General features: G+C 44.0%; 1 protein-coding gene across 1 annotated transcript in view; it reads right to left on the bottom strand.

The window, feature by feature from the left end:
- LOC121277798 (cytosolic 5'-nucleotidase 1A-like) overlaps positions 1 to 21,950 on the bottom strand; it is a 112,051-nt gene that overhangs the window by 52,708 nt on the left and 37,393 nt on the right. Inside the window, exon 5 of the mRNA XM_041187435.1 lies at positions 12,304 to 12,392. Coding sequence (XP_041043369.1) covers positions 12,304 to 12,392 — 89 coding nt within the window. The remainder of the gene's footprint in view (positions 1 to 12,303; positions 12,393 to 21,950) is intronic.

The raw sequence follows: 21,950 nt of genomic DNA on the forward strand, positions 1-21,950 counted from the left end.
GATATGGAAAGAGCTAGAAGATCAGCTTCAGGTAAGGGTAAATTTTAAAATTCATCACCTAGAATTGATTTCCTAGAGGCAACAGCCACAGGATCAATAGACCAATTTGTCAGCAGATGCGCAGGAGCAAGGAATGCGACTTTTCAGAGAATGACCTATCAGAGTGAATAATGGAGTCAGTGATTGCCTCAACACCTATCGAAACATTCCAAAAATACCCCTTGGGGAACAAAAGAAAGGTCACAGCAGTGATACACTGCTAGAAGATGGCAGGAAATACAAAGCCTTTGTAGCCAGGCAATAGCATCCTCAAGCACTAGGTGAAGCTAACAGTATCGGCACGATAGACAGGCCACAAAAAGCAAGCAAGCTCTGTGGTAAGTGCAGTTGGTCGTACCCACCGTGAAGCTGCCCTGCAGGATCTGTGCAAGGTGTGTGGTGCAAAAGGACGCTGTGAACCCCTGGGCAAGAAATCTGGCTCCAGAGACGCAGCCAGAGGGCACAACAGGGTGCAAACAATCAGCAGCATGGCAACGGCAGCCAGGAATGTGCAAATGCCAGCCAATACACAAAATTCACAGCAAGACAGACACAAGTCGAGACCCAGAGTGGAACAGCTTTCTATCAGACGACATGCAGACATTCCACATTGTGAATGTAACATATTCCGTGGATGAAGTTAGGCTACTAGAAGCTTTTGCCACAATCAACATCATATGCCCAAAGAAAGTTGGCAAATATGAACTCAAGACCAAGAATGACATGGAAGCTAGCACAAATATCCTAACAGTCCGAATCCTGAAGAACGTGTACCTGGACTGATGGAAATCAATGGTACAACTGATACTTGCTAAATTAACTGCATACAATGGGTTACCAATCCCTTGCATTGTTACACTAGCAATGCAATGCAGCTACAGAAATTTGACTTGGAAACCACAAATATTTCACAGGTAGACACGAGCAGGCTAGCAGTGGCAGGTTTGTCAGCATGTACAGATCTCAAACTTGTGACTATCCACGAGATCACCAAGGTACCAATGGCAGCAGAAGAGACCAAGAACACTCGCATTGAGTTGGTCCAGCAGCTACCACAATTGTACCTGGACACCATTGGAGATTTCAAAGGTGATGCTGTACTGCACCTCAAAGAAGACGCAATTTTGGACATCGGCCTTCCCAGAGAGTGCAATATTCAAATACAAGAAAAGCTTAAGGGCAGAGCTCGTCCCAGTTTTACACTAAGTGCGGTAGCGAGGGTGAGAAAAGTCGTATTACCCACGGCCGCAATGGCAGGTTTTCATGCTGTATCGTCCCATTCCCAACTTGTCCCACCTCATGAATAATGCATTCATGGGAAACGCGCTGGGTTGCTGTGGGCCAGCCTATGATTCACCTGCCCCACCCTCACCTCAGGCCTTCAGTAATCTGGGCACCCTCTCACAGAGCTAGCTCTCCCCAAGAGATCAAAAGCTGCTGGAAAGTCATGGCCGCCAAAGGAACGAAACATGCTGCCCCCAAATTTAGTGATGCCTCTCTCGAGTGCCTACTGGACGCAATGGAGGCCCGCTGTGAAGTCCTCTATCCCTGCTCTGGATGAAGACCAGCAAACAAGGTCACCAACCCAGCATGGTGGCAGTGGTGGTCAGCGTCAACGCCCTGCAAAAGAGGACAGCCACCCAGTGCTGAAAAAGGATAAATGATTTCCTCCATTCCACCAACTTAAGTCACTCTTCTCATCACTCTAACTCACACAGTCACAAACCCATCACACATCCGCAGGGATCTCACTCACTACCAATTCAAAGGACATCACCGTTCGCTCTCTCCCACGCACCTTCATCCATCCTACGGATCGTTTCCTCATCCCACCCATGACACCACTCACCACCCATGCCTGCCTGGCATCCTTCTCATCTGGCCTGGCAGGTGTCCAGGAGGTCACGGACACCATCTTCGCAAAGGCACAGAAATTTGTGCATTTCGACTGGGATCAGGAAAGCCAGGAGACAAGAGCACTGGGATTTGTGCAGTCGCTTTCACAGCCGCTGGCAGTGGATGCCCCCCAGGGCGTCCAATCCTGCAGCAGATGGCACGTGACCAGCCAGTTCCCTAGACATGCGTAGTCTTCGGCGACACTGGTTCTCAGACATCTGCAGGAAGGACAGGTGCCGTCTATAGACCCTGGGACAAGCAAAGCACCTACGAGCGATGGCTGCTGCCCCTTCATCTTGAGGGAGGTGCTCCTCCCTTTGCCAAGCCAAGCGTTTCACTGCTCTCTTCTTTTTCTTCTGCTCTGCTCCCTGTAAGCCATGAGATATGCCACTAAATCACCAGGTTCCATGATCCTGATGTTCTCCTCCTGCAGGATCAAAGAGAGAGACACGTGGGTTAGCATGGATATACTAAGAACCTTTCTCTTGGTTAAGTCTGAAAGCCCCTTCACGCATGCAGGAATGTGCTGGCCACCACTTGGATGGCCAGTGTGTAGTGTGCGCATTGGCTGTCTGAAACCCCACCTACATCTGCCCTACTCCATTTGACCGGTTGGCAGCAGCTTTGCCCATTAGATGCTGTGCTCTCAGCTCAGGTATTCTCCAAACCTGCACTGCAAGGCTGCGCTGTTAGCTTGAACCATGGGGGAGACTGGTCCAAACCTGAATAAAGACATTGCTAGGGGCTGTGAGCACCTCCACCAGTCACTGCACCATGGCCACCTTTCGCAACGGGATTGTACAACTTGCCCAGTCGGCCAATTGTTCTGCTGCCCCCTAAAATGCACATTAATTTGCAGCCTGCGCCCGTGGGGTGAAAGGTTCTGGAGCATTTGGTGGCACTTTCATGTTTTTATGTTGTTTGAGTGGGCAGAGAAGCTTCAGGGGCCCAGCTCCAAGCCTGTCAATGGAGCTGCTGCTGAACAGTCTCAGCTGTGGAAAAATGTTCACTTTTGACAAGCTTTTCCAAGCGCACAGACACTTCCCTCAACACCCCCCCGCCCCCCACCCCAACCATCACTCCAACCCCTCTCCCCACCGGCATATGCTTGTGTACTTCCTTCAGTCTGTGCTACCTCCCCTCCCTCAACCACCATCCACGCCCCTCCATTGGCAGATGGACGAAACAATCGCAAACTGGTTTGACGATGGCGTGAAACCGATTTTTGACCTTCTCGCTATATTGCACCACCACCCCCAACCCCCCCTCCCCACAAGCTATGATGCCCACCACCAATGGGACTGGATGATTCCACCCTAAATGTGAGCTTGATAACATGGAAAACAATGTCATCATCTGCCCTGTTCATCTCCACACAGACTGGTGTAGTTCAATTACTCTACAGGACAGCACAATCAGGGTATGAATGGACCCGAAATGTCTAAACCTCTCCCCAAAGAGATGCTCACACAAGATTCCAACACTTGAGGAACTGAATCCCAGGTTCACAGGAGCTAGACTCTTCTCCAAGCTGGATGCAAAACATGGGCATTGGTCGGTCCACTTATCCAAAGAGTCTCAGGAGGTCACTGCCTTCAGAATGTTATTTGGAAGATATTGTTGCCATAGACTACCCTTCGGCTTATCTGCCAGTCAAGATCTGTTCCATCAGCACATGGACAGATTCACAGGAAGTGTGCCTGGATGCATATGCATGGCCAATGATTTCGCAGTGATGGGCAAAATCAAAGAAGAGCATGATCAAAATCTTCACCTACTGATGGCAGTAACTCACCATGAGGGGCTCATCTTCAACAGCAGGAAGTGCCAGGTGAACGGAAGTCAATCAATTTCTTTGGCTCCATCCATTCAGGTTGCAGAATCTGATCGGATTCCAGGCAAATTCAAGGATGTCAGACACATGCCAACCCCTCAGGACAAAGAAGACCTACAGAGATGCCTTGGATTTTTCAACTTCTTGGCACCATATATTCTGAACTTTTCCAACAAAGCATCATTATTGAGAGAGCTACTGAAGACAGATATACCATATGTGTGGCACGAGGACCACCAACATATGTTCGAGTCTCTCAAACAATCATTGTCAGCAGATACCTGCACTCCACAGTACTGTGACCCAAGGCAGAAGACAATCTTGGAAGTTGACATCTCATAGAAAGGACTAGGAGCGTGCATCATGCAAGGTAGCAAACCAATCGCATTCGGATCCAAAAGGCCTATCTCAAGCACAATCCAGTTACTCCAGCAACATAGAGCACGAGACACTCGCTTTGGTATTTGGGATCACAAGATTTCACACTTACCTGTTTGGTAAGCAGTTTACTGTAGAAGCCGATCACAAGCCACTGGAGAAGATCTGGTACAAACCAGACAAGTGCACCACCTTGACTACAATGACTCCTCGTAAAAGTGCAGGGGTAACAACTTTGACATCTGGTGCGAGCCTGGTACCAAAATTGTCACCTCAGACACGCTGAGCAGGTTGTCAACTCCGAACAAGAATACAAACATTCCAGTAGATCTACAAGTAGACAGTATGGACATTAAGGTGAAAAATGTGCTCAAAATTAATGTTTGATCCGTACAAGTTCAGTCAGAAACAGCCAACGACCCGCAACTGAAGGTGCTGTGGAAAGCTATAATAGAAGGATGGCCCGACACAATAAAATAGGTGCTAGCCAACCTCAGATGTTTCTGGTCGTACAGGGATGAACTCAATATCTCGAGAGGCATAATTTTCAAAAGGGAAATAAGTACTTTTGCCTGAAGCTCTCTGATAAGACATATTGTCACAACTACACCAAGGGCATATGGGCATACAGCAGATGAGATAACTGGCATGTGTTACAGTCTATTGGCCAGTGAGTAATGGTGACATCGAGAAGTTAGTGAGGATGTGCAAGGCATGTCAAGCCACCGGCCACAGAAACGTAAATAACCTCTACACCCTCATGAGGTTCTGTCAGTTCCTTGGTCCAAAATTGCAAATGCCAAACTTGCTTCTCAGGCGACACTGTTACGGTGTGTAACTCACTCCTTTTACATTGGTTATGTTATTGAACAACTTCCAGCATTGAATTATGCTGTGAGTGGAGATGACAATGATTGCCAAAGCCAACTCCTATCTCTGTACCCAGACTATTCCTTGGGTTAGCCTCCTCCCTGCCATGTTACATAACTGCTATATCCTTAACCTTATTTAGGAAAGGAATAAAAGGGAGAGCCTGCTCTTTTAAACTACTGCAGTAATGCAGTTTCCCATTCTGCTTTCCAGAGATCAGTACCCAATAGCAAGCGCCAACTCCACTAGCAGCAGCCCCATATATGACAGCGATTAAAATCTCGGCACATACAATGTGCCTATCTTGGCTAGAAGTGCTGTATTAGTTAACTTTTGATCCAAAGATGTCACAGAGAAAATACAATTGAATTTTCTTTCTGAGATGAAAAAGATGGGTTACTAGTTCGTACAGAAAGAACGCCTGTCCAATATTCCTGCTGCTTTAATCTATTAATCTTCCATTGCTGGGAGAGGTACATAAACTTCAGTCTCATAGAATGAATAAATGTATGCAGGAGCTCCACCCCTCATTTACACCTTTGGCTTATACTGAGTAGTGTAGATTCCTGAAGTTGTCTCTTCATGCATTTACAATACTTTCAGTCTTCCTCATGGTCACAACTGGTCAAAATAATAATCAGTAAGTTCAACATCCACTAATGGACAGGAGATTCAACACTTAAGGCAGAAATGTTTCTGGGAATTCACTGGTGCTGAACCCTTCCATAATCTTCAGATAAAACAATTGTTTAGTATTTTTACTCAAGCTGGGTTCTTAAGTCTAAGCTTCACTGAGGGAAGTAAAGCTGTTGGACTCTACTCCCCCTAGTGTTGATTTTTATTCAGTTTGAGTAAAAGGGCGAAACTACCTTCGGTCACCTTAACATGAAGTGAAACCCAGGTGTCAACGTGGAGTCAACTGCAACCAGCAATTAGTTTCCATGCATAATAGGATGTGTGCATGGAAGGATATGAGTGGTGCGGGGTCAGTTAACTTAGTTGGCTGGATGGCCAGCATGTGGATCAAATTAGTGTCAAAAACATGGGGTTCAATCCCTGTTCCAGCTGCGGTTGATTCAAGGCCTGCCCCTTCTTTCCACCCATAGTAAAAATCATGGCACCTTGCTGTGGTTCAGTGAACTGGACTAACCATTCAAATACTGTGGCTACAACAGCAGGTCAGAGACAAGGAATCCTGTGACAAGTAACTCACCTCCTGACTGTCCGAAGTCTGTTCACCATCTACAAGACACAAGTTAGGAGTGTTACAGAATACTCCCCACTTGCCTGGATGAAGGCAGCTCCAACAACACTCAAGAAGCTTGACACTCTCCAAGACAAATCAACCCACTTGATTGGCACCCACAAACATTCACTCCCTCCACCACCGTCGAACAGTAGCAGCAGTGTGTACCATCTACAAGATACAGGAACTCACCAAGGCTCCTTAGGCAACACCTTCCAAACCTATGACCACTACCATCTAGAAGGATGGAGGCAGCAGACACATGGGAACACCACCACCTGGGAAGTTCTCCTCCAAGCCACTCACCATCCTGACTTAGAAATATATCGCTGTTCCTTCACTGTCACCGGGTCAAAATCCTGGAACACCCTTCCTAACAGCATTGTGGGTGTACCTACACCACATGGACTGCAGCAGTTCAAGAAGGCAGCTCACCACCACCTTCTCAAGGGCAATTAGGGATGGGCAATAAATGCTGGCCCAGCCAGTGAAGCCCATATCCCATGAATGAATTTTTAAAAATTGCTAAGGACAGAGAACTGAAGAAGAAGACCACCTACTTGATACAGCCCAAGTCTGGGTGGTTTCTTCGGGAAAATCAGTGTTGTCAGTTCTTATCTCAGTGAAAATCTGTAAGGATGTGAGTGAAGGAACGCTTGCAGTTGAAGGCTGCAGTACTATGCCACCTCATAGGCACTGATGGGATACAAGTATATCACTTCAATAGTGTGGGAGGAGGTCAATGTAATAAAGCTGCATAGTAAAATATATTCTTAGAAAGCATGAATGACTTCTCTTAACTTGTCTAGTCTGATAAGATCATTAAATGTCTTCCTGTGCTCAGTAGCAGTGAGTGAGTTGTGCAGAGTGCACTATCCATGACAATTATCTCTTCTGGCTCCAAGTTGCTCACTTTGGTGTCCTCTGTGGTCCATTCCAAAAAGGATTTTGTTCCCCTCACCTTTTGTAGGAATAACCCAGATCTGCACTGGGGAATAGAAATAATGATGGAGGATGGATGGGAAGTTGGGTTGTGGGATTGTGCCCTGCATTAGATATTTTCAAATATTGTACGAAGCAGATACTTATGATCACTAACATAAATTTCTCTGATAATACTCAGAACTTTAAGCTGCTGTAGGCGTTTAAGAAAGGCGATGGATTTTGCTTTTACTTTGGATCTTTCCCATTATCAAGATGTCCAAAATATGACAACCAATTTGCACAAACAATATTAAGATAATTGGCAAGACACCAGGATATAGAGAGCTCCCCAACTCTGCTTTAAACAGCGCCATGGAATATTTTACATATACCTCAGTGAGCAGACGGAATCTTGATTTAAGGCCTTATCTGAAAGGGAACACCTTCAGCAGTGCAGCGCTCTGTCAATATTGCACTGTAATTCAGTCTAGACAATGTACCACAGGTTCCTGAATGGAGCTTACATCCACAAACTTCAGACTTGGAAGTGAAAATATCAAAGGCGAAGGTTGACAATTAAATCCTGCAGTAGTGTTACTCCCTATCCTTAAAACTGGTGATCTTCCACCATTTACAACAGTGAAGCACATCAAATTATTCAAATGCAACTTTGGTGTTACTACACTGTCGGCCTCATTATACATGAATGGGCAGATGTCCTGTACTGTACCAGCACACTGCCAACAGGGGAGTAGTCCCCAGAGAAAATCTGAGCTCCCACTGTACACTGAACAATGTCCCCTTATTTACTATCCAGAAACAAACATAGAGTGACAAAATTTCAACATAGTTCTTGCCTTTGGAGGATTAATGAAAATAACAATTCATACTTCATAACTTATTGCTACAACTTCAGGCTTCTCTCTCAGTGGGTCACTTAAGCAGACTTTGTCATTTACATCTTGATGCTGAACATATTTTATATAGAATTTTGTGACTCAAAATTACATTCAATAATCTGATTACTGGATTAAATGGTCTTGTGTTACATTACCAGATACACATTGAATTGCTAGATGCTAAATGCAGGTCAGAGACTACAGTTAGCAGTTGACTGGCATTTTAATTCTCCACCTTGCCCACTTTGACATTTCATTCCATGCTGGCCCACTACAATGCTCCAGTGAAGTTCAATGTAAGTTTGAGGACCAGCAGCTCATCCTTTGATCATTAATAATAATTAATTTAATTTCTGTAATGCAGGGAAATAAGTGCAACCTTTACAAGAAAGTCCTGCGGATCAGGGACTGAAGCACCAGTCTTTCTGGCTGCGGAGCAGCAGGTCATTTATCCATTTTCCTTTTACACCTCCTCCAAGGATGAAGGACTATCTTCCTGTCATTTAGTTGAATGAATCCTCCTCTCTGAAGGGCAAAATTATGCAACACACGTTGAATGTGGGTAATGTTGACAGCCTTCCCAGAGCTACAGAGTAGAACTGCACCTAATCTATCCAGAAAACAGAATTTCTGTTCAAAAATACCAACCATATCTTTCTCAAGAATTTACACAGAGGATTATTATCTTTTCTTTCACCTTGTCATGAACCAATGTGAATAACTGGGAACAGAGGGGGTAGGTAGTTCCAGCCCCTAAGCAGCCGCTTTCTAGTCTGCTTGCTCTTTCCAATAGAGTGGGCACCATGAATAAGTGAAAGATAAAGGTACTGTGGCTGCAGTTGAATTAGTCTATAGTGACTGGAATAATTATGTTCCTGTGATCCAACATTACGTATATACTGACAGAATGGATCTTCTCAATTCATGTATGTCACAGGGCTAATGTTAGATGGCTACATTGGTGATACATAGCAGTGGGTGGAGTAAAGTTTTTCTGGGAATGTCTGCTTGAGCTACATGATCGACACATCAGTGGGGACAGCAGCTACAAAGCGCAAACAGTGCCCTGGCTTCACCATGAGACAGAGCTGATGGTACACAGTGTTTTGGCTAAGGTGGGTGAGTCAAAGGTAGGGCTTTCTCTTTGAACCTTAGGTGTACACGACTGTGTATCTAAATACTGGATAGCTAAAGATATGTTTTGGCCAATGAGGAATAGAGATCTACTTATGTGACCCATAATGCTGAACCCATAAAATCTAGAAACATAACAACCATGTTATTCACCATTACTCCAGTACCAATTTCTAAGGTCTCGCTGTCTCATTTATATCTCACACTTTCAACCAATGCGCAATACTTTATATTTATCAATATTAAAAATGATTTGCCATGCAGCTACCTACCCAATAGCATAATTAATCTAATTCTAGAGTAAATCTTTTATTTCAACATCTGTTCCTTCAACCTGGTCATTGGAATCTGTTGCAATGATCAATAAGAGCCAGAAGAATTAACAATTACATCTCAAATCATTTTTACGATTGCTAAACAACACCCTTTCAGTATATATATTTTATGCTTCTTGTCCGTTACTGTACATTTATCTGCATCAAAACTCACTTTCCATTCTTCATCTCATGTTTCATTGACTGAGATCTTTTTGGATGCTGTATATGTTATGTATGTTATTTGTTATATGTTAGTATATGTTATTTATTCTCATCATATTGCCAGATAACGATATCATCAGCAAAATGTTATAATGGACAAAAGTATTCTTCTCTAACTCATGAAAGAAAAATAAAGACTTGCATTTATATAGCATCTTGTATGACCTCGGAATGCCCCAAAGCACTTTACAGTCAATGAAGTATTTTTTGAAGTGTAGTCAATGTCGTAATGTTGGAAACATTCTAGAACATGTACGAATAATAAACAGATAGCAGGGACCCAGAACAAACCCTGTGGAACTCCATTCGCCTTTACCCTAGAGATTTTTCCATTTATCATAAACATATGCTTCTCAATGCCAAGCCAGTTTTCAAACTAGCTAGCAAATGTGCCAATAATTCCATAATCTTTTTTTTTGACATCTTAAAGGTGTAAATTTATCAAATGCCCACAAACTCCAAAACCCTTACCTATCTTCTCATTTAAATCCAGCTGATTTACAATATGACTTACTGCTTTTGGATCCTTTTGGTGCTCTTTGGATGTGAATCAACAGCATCCTGCATAATATTCTCAAGCATTAATGCCAGCACAAATACGGTTAACAATGCTTAGTTATGTTTTACTATCTCTTCAATGTTGAGGTAACATACTGTTTTCCAGCATGCAAGTAAATCCCTTAATAGTTATTCCCATTGTTAATCTTGTCTATTTTCTCCTTCATTTTCTTGAGAAATCCAAGACCATCCTAATAAGTGAAAAACACAATGTTTCCACATGTTGCTAAGCCCTTATCTTCAGCAGCAACATTAAAACTTAGAAAAAAATGTTTCCACTATTCCAACTCAATAAGGGGAATGTTCGTTCCTTGACACCAAGCCGAATTTTAACCTAGTTCACCAGGTCATTCAATCAGCAAACTAATAGTTGCTTCTTTTTAAACTTCAAATACATTTCAAAAATACAGCTAAATAAGAATCCTTTAAAAGCTTCTATGCTTCCACTTCAAAATGCTGTTTTAAAATACTGCAATCTTCACATCCCATTTATTATCTTCATGTATATTTGTGAGTAAGAGAGACAGGGCAGTGACAGACAACATAGAGAAGAAACTACTCAAAAAGCATAGAAGAGGGTCAGAATAGAAAAAGAGTGCTCACACACATCTACATAATAATTACAGCAAATAGGTTTAACGGAATTTAACTTAATCATTGAATAAACAATTGGGCTTTGGTGTTAAGTGATTATGAGTTGGAAACATAATTTGCTCCAGAGGTCAAACAAAAGGAAATCTGGAGGTTTGAAATTTGAAAAAAAATGTAGAAAGTACCCACAAAGAAAAATACTCAATATCGAATGGAAACAACAAAAATGAAAACTGCAAGAAAAAATAACATCTGTGACAAATCCCTTGGCTTTTCTTTAATAATCCCTGGAATTGGACAGTTTGCTGCTTAGTTTTTGAAATGGTTCCTGAAATCCAGACTTGGCAATCGGTTCAGTTTCTGATCTAATTAACAATATTAGATTTAAAGGTTAGCTGACCATCCATCCTAAATGATTGATAATAGATAAATTATCCTGATCTCAGTGACTACTGAGCTCATCCTAATCAAATCACGAGCTGAGTTTCCTGGATAAGAGCAGGGTTGTTTGTCTACAATGGCTTATGAATGAATTTACTTTGAAACCCTGCTAGGGATATGAACATAAAGCATTGGACTACCCGTTACTTTAAATGAGTTCCAATAGTTGAGGGGAACTTTAAACGCACTACCTGTTCAGTTATCATCCCATTACCGCAAGGCTGCTGTAACTAAATGTGATGCATAAGCTACTAAGCTCTGATAACTTGGTCATAAGTATAGGAAATGCACTAGTCTCAACATGTTCTCATCAACTATCAACAAGAAATGATGGCAGATTATTTTTCCCTGGCTAAGTCAGACATGCCACAGTTTAAATATGTAGTCATATTCCTTGGTGTGCAAGTGTAGAAAGTTCTATACAGATAATCTCTTTCATAATGGAAATTGGGTTTCATTCTTTGATACTTGAGGGCCAGTTTTATGGGCAGAATTTTTACAGCCCCATTTTGGCGGGGACAGAGCCGTAAAATGCGGCGAGACATTCTAAACCCCGCTGACTCCAGCGGGAACGTAAAATCCCGCTGCCGTAAAATTCTGCCCTATGAGCTTATAATTCTAATTGGAGGCTGCAACATTCCATTAATATGGGCAGAACATTTTGTGTTGTTTATCTGTGATTTTCTGATACATGTATCGTGCAAGAAAGGCTCTCTGCTAGCACTTATAAAGTCAGCCCTTTAAAATAAGTTTGAATTTAAGATCCCACAAATTATAAATATGTTCTACGTAAACGTAAACGAGCTTTATGTAAATCACCCAAATACATCATCTACCAAGAATTTCTGGTGTCATAGTGAATCATACCTGTGAGGCTGACTTGGACTCATGATCGTAGGGTGAATTTGACACCATATAACCCTGCATACTTTTCTCATCCTGTTCGTGCTGAACAAGGGAGTCCCCATCAAACGCCACCCTTAGCTGCTTCTCGGAAAGCTGTGCATCCTTGTCAAGATGACACATTGTTGCTGCTGCAATTCCTGGAAGGACAGTAACAAAGTTATAGTTTTGTAAATTTAGTGCTTCTCTTCCATACAAATTACCGCACCAGACAAAACTCAAACTGTTTCCCTCCTTATCATTTTGCGAGTAGTGTTTACCGAGACAAGGAATGAGTGGTGAGCAGTGTGGCAGAATAAAACATCCTTTCCATTCAGTGTCAACAGCCCTTAACTTTATTTCTAGTGCCGAGTAAATCGTTCAAAACTCTGCTTCAACCACAGAGCTGAACATAAACCCTTCTAATTCCTCCAGTTTTTTGTGAGCATAACTTACAGCTTCCTTTTCTTCTAGAAACATGCCACAAGGTTTCCCATCAGCTCCCTTAACAAGGGGGCCAAAATAAGAATAAAATAACTTTTTCAAAGGCAGGGCCACAGTCCAGTCCCCGACCCCTAGGGAGCCCTGCTTTTGTCCCTGGTACAGTTCCTTTTCACTAGGCATACCAAACAGGAGCCTGTGGAAACTGGCAAGGAAGGCTGGAATCCAGTTCCTAAATTAATTCCCAGACCATCACCACAATCCTACCAGATCCATGGTGGGAGTAGGTCAGAAGGGCTGTGGAATTTCAGGCCCCTCTTCTTTCGTGGAATGAATTCAATGGTAATTCATCTTGCATGTTTACTGCATGTGATAAGTTACACCTCAAAGTCGAGGACTGCCTGTTCTGCAGATAAGAGTAAGACTCATTTTAGTGGAATGGGCAATGTCTGCCATGCAGAGGAACCATCAAAAATTGTAACAGGGCACAAGATGTAATGAATGGCATGTAATTAACTAGAAGATTTCTCTTATTAGCTTTGATATTTTCTGTGCTACAGACTGTATAAATAGTAAGTTGCTCCTACTCATATTCTTGTCCTGTGTCAGAGTTATGCATCTATTGCATGATTGTTTTAAATGTAAATATGATACGGTCATAGCCATTTGGACAGATTCACTGAAAGATCAGGGAACCTCGTAATGCACTGGAACCCAGAAGTACTTGGAATCTATTTGTCAGTGATCCTTTGATCCAGCTATAGCATGTGGACCTGGCCTCCAGATTCCCTGAACAATTAGCTCATCCATTCACCCTTTCAGAACATTTTGTTAATCTCACTAATGGAACTCTTCTCTTCCTCCTTGCAGGACAAGAGAGCACAGAACACCAGGGAAAGGCAGAGAACTGACAGTGGCTCTCCAGCCATCCTGATTCTGACAGCCAGAGCAGGAGGCACTCAAGATAAGCTGAGTTTTGGTGATCCTGGTAATAGAATTAAATATCACACAGCTACATGGCATACAACTCTCAGTCATGTTGACCTAATGTCTGCAGTCAGTGAAATATGATCATGTGTACAATGTCTAGCTAAGTCCTTCCAACCTTTGCAGTTCTAAACCATGTTTTAATCTCCTACAGTGCCATTGAGGGTTGCACAGGAGATGGTGCAGGAGGAGGGCAAAGACTCACTCTGAGGATGCACCATCATAGGACTCATTCACACCATCCACCAAATCATATACACACACACCTTGGTGGGGCGAGTGACAAAGGTTGGGATTTCCTGGCCCTGCAATGGCATGTTCCTCCGTGGTAGATGCTGCAAGCCATTCAAACGCCTGTTGAATTCAGCGGTACCAGAAAATCCCGCCAGTAGGAGGGGCCGGAAAATTCCGGCCACAGGTAGTTGGGTGTTCACATGATGTCGCACGCATCACTGGCAAGAGCAGATGTTGGAGACAAAGACAACAGTGGAGAATCCCGATCTCAAAGGATGCAGGACACTCCAAACTCTGCTCAGATACTGAGCCTTGGGGACCAATGACAAAACTATTCCTGAGGCAGCAGCAGATATGTGTGACGTCTGATCAGATTTTCCAGAAGCAATGAGCACTCTTGCAGAGAGATTGGAGGAGTCTGTCTTAAGCATGAGTGCCACGATGTGTCAGATCCTTGCCATAATGTTTTCATTCATGAAATGTCAAATGCAGCAACGCAATGGGTGCTTGGCCAGGTATCAGCAACAGTTTGCACACCTGGAGTGTCACATTAAACAAAACTGATCAACCTCCTGCCTTGAGCCTTCAGTCCCCCACTGATGTGCAGCAGAGTGTACTCCAGATCAGTCGTGTGAGTGGAGAGAGAAAATGGAGAAACGGGGTATGGAAGTAGACGTGAGGACCCTGCTCAAAGCACTTCAGGTTCTTACTCATTGCCCCCCATCTCACTCAGCAACCCACGTGCATCACATCACGATGACTCAGTCACCCCTGTACAGTTCTGGGTGGAGCAGTTTTCAGCAGAACCTTCACAGGCTCCAAAGCGCAGAGGAAACCAGTTAAGAGCATCTCAGCAATGATAGCAGCTTATCTGAGCAGCCTGTTTCCAGTTCTGCTGAATCCACAGGGGTTGCACAATATAGGAGCAACATTAAAATGAAGAGTAACAATTTGCAGGTGCACAAGAGTGGGTGCACAACACCATGCTAGATTGTTAGGTTCCTGTTCATTTTCTTTTCAGTCACACAAGAATGACTTGTTTGCAGCATTTTCCCATCTCACCCATCTTCGCCTGCTGCCTGACACATGCGACGAATGGTAAGGCAAGACTTGGCGTTGAGCAATGGTTCTCTGGGATAGCGATGCTTTGTTGATTGCAAGACTACTTAGAGTTGGGGAAGGGTGGGGCCAAGAAGATCCAACATGTGGCTGCGCTGCAATCGAACTAAATTGTGCAAAGAAGGATGGACTATCTGTGGCTAACTAAGGAAATTAAAGGTGCTATCAAATTGAAAGAAAAAACGTACAATGCTGCAAAGATTGGGAAAGTTTTAGAAATCAGCAAAGGATGACTAAAAAAATAATAAAGAGGGTGAGATTGAAGTATGAAAGAAAACTAGTAAGAAACATAATGACAGACGGTAAAAGCTTCTACGAGAAAATAAAAAGGACAAGAGTAGCTAAAGTGAGCATTGGTTCCTTAGAGGGTGAGACTGGGGAATTAATAATGGGAAACATGGTGGAGGCTTTGAACTAGTATTTTGTATCTGTCTTCACAGTAGAAGATACAAAATGCACTCCAAGAATAGTTGAAAATCAAGATACAAAAGGGAGGGCGGAACTTAGACCAATCGCTATCACTAGAGAATAAAATAATGAGAATATGAATGGGACTTAAAGCTGACAAGTCTGATGGACTTGTTGTCCTGCATCCTAGAGTCTTAAAAGAATTGGCTGCAGAGATAGTGGATGCATTGGTTGTAATCTTCAAAAACTCTCTACATTCTGGAAAGCTCTCGGATTTTAAAACGGCAATGTAACACCTCTGATCAAGAAAGGAGGGAGACAGAAAACAGGAAACTATAGGCAAGTTAGTCCAACATCTGCCGTTGGGATAATGCTAGGACATTTAGAAAAGTGTTATACAATCAAGCCGAGTCGATATGGTATTGTGAAAGGGGAGGTGGTGGTGTAGTGGTACTGACACTGGACTAATTAATCCAGAGACCCAGGAGGATCCAAGTTCAAATCCCACCATGGCAAATGGTGAAATTTGAATTCAAATACAAAATCTGGAATAAACCATTGTTATAAAACCCATCTGGTTCACTAATGAAGGGAAAATCTGCTGTGCTTACCTAGTCTACATGTGACCCCAAACAGGCTGCCTCTGAAAGCCACTCAGTTCTCAAGGGCAACTAGGGATGGGCAATAAATGCTGGCCTAGCCAGTGATGCCCCCATCCTATGAATAAATTAAGAGTTCATTGAGAATGGATAAAGGGGAACCAGCGGATGCTGTGAATTTATATTTCCAAGAGGCATTCAATAAGGTGCCACAAGATAAGAGCATATGTTGTTAGGGATGATATGTTAGCATGGCTAGATAACTGGCTAATTAACAGAAAGTAGAGTGTTAGGATAAATGGGTCATTTTCACATCGGCAAGCTGTAACTAGTGGAGTGCCGCAGGGATCAGTGTGAGAACCTCAACTATTTACGATCTATATTCGTGTCTTGGATGAAGGCATTGGATTGTAGCAGAATTTGCCGATGGTGTGAAGATATGTCGGAAAGCGAGTTGTGAGGAGGTCACAAATGCCCAGATTTTCACCTCGATGGACAGCCTCCCCATCATGACTAAAATAGCAGAACTGCCCAAAGACCATAAGTCACACACCCAAAAAGGGCACTTCCTATTTTCACAGGGGCAGGAATGGGTGGCGGGGGGGGGGGGATGTGGTGGCGGTGTGCGCATTTCACGAAGGCAGCTGGCTATTTAAATTAGCTGTTGCTTCCACTCTAGTTGGATGTTGGTAGCCTAGGAGTGTAGATCCCGAAGTGTGCAAATTCAACCTGGTACGAGCAGGTCTGAATTTGGTGTATTTCTTTGGAGAGCCAGGGGAACCCCCTTTGGTAAGGCCCCCTGTGGAATTTGGCTTAAAGTTTTATTCAGGAAACAAATTCCAACCGCCTTCCCTTAATCCAGGGGAGTAGGAGGGTGGGGCTCCCGGTCTTGCAGGACAACTTTGTTTGCCCCCACTGATTCGCATGCCCAGATGCCAGGAGGAACTTTATGATGGAGATGGGCGTGTAACACTTTGTACGAAGGGACATAGAAGATGGGTATGGCACCCTCGCACACTGAGGCCATGGAAACCAGCCACCCTGAGCAGATGGAGGCCAGAGGGAGGGCAGAAGGTCAAGAGGAAAAGGCTATTGAATGCACACCAGGGAGGGGGAGGGGGAGGAGGAGGAGAAGCAGGACAGCCAGGTACTACCCTGTGAGAAGGGTATACAGACCTAGGACACCTTGCCTCAATATGACAGAGAGCCAGTGTTGAAGGTGACTGAGGCTAAGCTGTGAGGTGGTGACAGGTTATACGTCGCATGGTCCAGCAGCAACTCGAGCCATTATCCATCGACGCCTGTACCCTGGCGGTGGCTGTGAAGATAACCATTGCTCTCAACTCCTTTGCCTCAAGAACTTTCTAGGGATCATCCAGAGACCTGTCTGTTATATCCCAGTCAGCAGCACACAGCTTCATTAAGGCTGTAACTAATGCCCTGTCACTGGTATAGGGGCTCAGCCATAAGTGCCCTATATATTTGGTGTCTCAGATGCAGAGAGTCATGGCCTTTACCCAAATAGCTGGCTTCCCTCAGGTGCAGGGTGCTATTGGTTGCACCCATGTTGCCATAAAGATTCCAATTCGACATGCAGACACAAGTTTCAACCGGCAGTTCTTCCACCCAATGTTCAGGTGGTTTGTGACCACAACAAGGTCTTCCTTCATCTGTGTGCAGGTTCCCTGGCAGCTGCCACGACTCCTTCAAACTAAAGCGTTCCCAACCCCCTCAGCTTTTTCAGCCACCAATGAAGATCTGTGGTTGGATTCATGGGGACACGGGGGCTACCCCTTAAGAACTTGGCTATTGACGCGCTTTAGGGGCCCAGAAATGGAGACAGAGCGTAGCCACAACAGCAGCCATGTTGGCACAAGATGCACAATCAAGCAAGCAATTGGCATTTTATAAATGCACTTCAGGTGCCTCGATCCCTAAGGAGGAGCTCTGCAACATACCCCAGCAAGGGTATGAAAAATAGTATTGGTGTGCGGCATGCTGCACGACATTACACTGCAGAGGGGCATACAAATCGATGATGATGATGATGCCATGGGCAGGGTTCCAACCTCTAAGGAAGAGGAAGATGAGGAGGAGGAGGTCCCTGTCCATTCAAAAGATCCCAAAATGGCTGAGGATGAGGAGACCATCAATGGCAAAGCAGCTGCGTGGCATGGCCGCATAGCCGGGGCTGACTCTGTGCAGGAGGGGACCATTTCCAGCTGTGTCCTTGTGCAAAACAGACTTTTGTAAAGTCCTCCAATATCACAATCGCCATCAGCCAATGCCTGGTGACATATTTCCACCAAAAGACCCTTGTACATTGACTCTACAATTACTCAAGGGACTGCCCATACCTCACAAGGGAGAAAATAAACATTGATGAGTTTGACTCAGTCACATTCCTATGGCTGGAACCCTCACCATCATAACTATGGGTCCCATCATAGTGTAAACACACATGGTAATAAATCATTCACAACTTGGCCTCCTCGCATGAACACCAATGATAGTAAATGAGGGGCCCATGCAGTTTAATTGTCCATAATCAAACCATACACGCAATGCTGGGAGTGACAGAATGTCAGAATTCAAACCCTATACATGCTGATAGGACTGTATATTGTAGAATACATGCAGACAAGGCCCATAACTTTCACATGTTCTTTGCACACCTACATGAGCTGCGTACACATACAAGCCTCAGTACTGAAGCAGTGGTATGTGCCATGTCTCACACCTTAGCTACAGCATGCAGATATGACCCTTCCCTTGGAGCTCTGTGGGACAAGAAGAGCTGGATAGAGGGCCAGTGATAGGTGGAGATAACCAAAAGATGTCACAGACAAAAGGACAAAGTGGTGTTGAAGGTGGTGATATTATCAAAAGGAATGTGCTAATTAAGGGTAGAAAGCAGGACAAGCAAGGTACAGATAGCCCTCGTGGGGGTGGGGTGGGGGGAAGAGATCGAAATAGGCTAAAAGGTAGAGATAAAACAATGGACGGAAATACACTTAAAAATAATGGAAGTAGGTGGGAAAAGAAAAATCTATATAAATTATTGGAAAAAACAAAAAGGAGGGGGAAAATCGGAAAGGGGGTGGGGATGGAAGAGAGAGTTCATGATCTAAAATTGTTGAACTCAATATGCAGTCTGGAAGGCTGTAAAGTGCCTAGTCGGAAGATGAGGTGCTGTTTCTCCAGTTTGCGTTGAGCTTCACTGGAACAATGCAGCAGGCCAAGGACGGACATGTGGACATGAGAGCAGGGTGGAGTGTTGAAATGGCAAGTGACAGGGAGGTCTGGGTAATACTTGCAGACAGACTGGGTGACCGCTTTGCAGAACATGGATTGAGGATTGGTTAACACACAGAAGACAGAGAGTCAATTTAATGGGTTTCAGGTTGGAAACACATAACTTGTGGATTGCCACAATGATCAGTCCTAGGGCCTCAATTATTTACTATCTATATTAATGATTTGGAGGAGGGGGCAGAGTGTAATGTATCCAAATTTGCTGCTGATACAAAAATAGTTGGGAAGGCATGTTGTGATGAAGACATAAGGAATCTGCAAGGGGGCATAGATAGGTTGAGTGGGTGGGAAAAACTTGGCAGATGGAGTTTAATGTAGGAAAGTGTGAGGAGGCTGATCCAGGGTCTGTGTTCTTTCACGCATGCGTGCGAAAGAGCACAGAGCTGCCTCAGGGAGATTAGTTTGATTTTTGAAAATTTTAATAAGGAAAAAAGAAATTAAGACATGCGACAGTGTCATGTGACAGTGTCATGTGAGCTGGGACACGTCAATGAATTTTATTAAAAATTTTTATTAAACCTCAAAAACCTTCATGAAACCTCATGCGGCCCGTGGATGAGGTTTCATGATAAATGCGAAGGCCGCCTGGGCTCTTGGCCTGCCCCCCGCCAAGCTTAAGGTTGGACGAGCAGCTCAGTTAATTCGTTTAATTGTTGTTTAAATGGCCTTATTAGGCCTTTGGCAGTTCAGCAGGTGCACGCCCACCGAACTCAAGATCTGAATGATGCATGGTGATGTTAGGATGCCGGCCCAAGGTCACCACACGTTGTTTTACACATCGGTGAGAAGGGCCCTGCCCGGTTCGCCAACCCGAAGATTCTGGCCATAGTAACAGAATAAGGGGGCACTCATTTAAAACTGAGATGCGAAGGAATTTCTTCTCTCAGTGGGTACTGAATGTCTGAAATTCTCTACTCCAGAGAGTTGTGGATGCTAGATCACTGAAAGTATTTAAAGAGGAGGTAGAATGATTTTCGAAATACTGGAGAGTTGACGGCTCTGAGGAGCTGACACGAAAGAAGAGTTGAGGCTGGGGCAGATCAGCCATGATCTTATCGAATGCTGCGGCAGGCTTGAAGGGAAGAATTTGGCCTACTTCTGTTCTCATTTTTTATGTTCTTATGTTCATTCAATCCCTCCTATGCAGGCTAAATTAATTACTGCTCGAATGCAAAAAAAAGAGCAACAATACAGGCCAAGAAATGATAAGACTCATCTGTCTTATTTCCGTTCTGTAAACTGATTGGATTGATTATCAGATTGAACTGAAGATCATCTGTAAAATAACAATTCTAGTAAACAGTGATCATCTGTACAGTAACAATTCTAGTAAACACTTAGGCCCTGATTTTGCGGTGTTAATAATGGCAAACTGTCAGCATTCGCCAATATTAGTACTCCGAAACTGACACAACTTCTGGAGTCCGTACACACGCAGTTAAACACGGAAATCTAGAAGTTGCTATCAGTAATTCTATGCTTCTCCATAGGGTGTGTTGATGCCCCCTACCCAGACTGCAATAAAGCAGAAATCACTAAGCTGACTAGACCTGTGCTTTTTGCCATTAGTCCCATGGTAAAATCCCTTGAAAATTTTACACCTTGTTGAATAAGGGTTTTTTGAATGGTGTCTTAAGTTTATAAATACTGCCAAAGAACAGTAGTGGCCCTGAAAGAGAATTCTATTTTTGTTGAATGTCAAAATTTTCAATTATGATAAGAAATCCAGCACGCTTTTCAAATAATAATAATGTTCTTCTTTAGAAGCTCTTTTATGATACTTTAGCTTCTACCTTAATCCCACATGCACGCTCCAATCACTTATTTTGCCATCTGTAAAAACTTGAAGTTAAAAGTGAAGGCAATCAATAGTTTTTACTTCCCGATTTGCTGTCTGTGAAGATACTTCAGTATGATTGACTGCTTACCCTGCTTGATACCAGCAATGTTGCCAGCACTTAGACAGCCCTTGGACTTGGTACCAGCATTTACTGGTGTTTCAATAAGTTCACCTCTCAATTTCTCTGCTCCTCTCACCCATTCTCTCTCTCTCTGAACTTACTGCACTCCATTCTCTCAGGTCCAACCCTGACATCGTCATCAAACCCGCTGACAAGAGTGGTGCTGTTGTTGTCTGGCGCACTGACCTCTACCTCGCGGAGGCTGAGCATCAACTCGCAGACACTTCCTCCTTCCTCTCCCTGGACCATGATCCCACCATTGAACATCAAGCCATTGTTCCGAGGGCTGTCACTGACCTCATCTCCTCAGGGGATCTCCCTCCCACAGCTTCCAACCTGATAGTCGCCCAACCTCGGACGGCCCGCTTCTATCTCCTACCCAAGATCCACAAACAGAACTGTCCCGGTAGACCGATCATGTCAGCTTGCTCCTGCCCCACAGAACTCATTTCTCGTTATCTTGACTCCCTTCTCTCTCCCCTTGTCCAGTCCCTTCCCACCTACATACGTGATTCCTCTGACACCTTACGCCACATCAACAATTTCCAGTTCCCTGGCCCCAACCACTTCCTCTTCACCATGGACGTTCAATCCCTCTACACCTCCATCCCCCACCAGGATGGTCTGAGGGCCCTTAGCTTCTTCCTCGAACAGA

The sequence above is a fragment of the Carcharodon carcharias genome, chromosome 5 (assembly GCF_017639515.1).
Source record: "Carcharodon carcharias isolate sCarCar2 chromosome 5, sCarCar2.pri, whole genome shotgun sequence".
NCBI classification, from domain to species: domain Eukaryota; kingdom Metazoa; phylum Chordata; class Chondrichthyes; order Lamniformes; family Lamnidae; genus Carcharodon; species Carcharodon carcharias.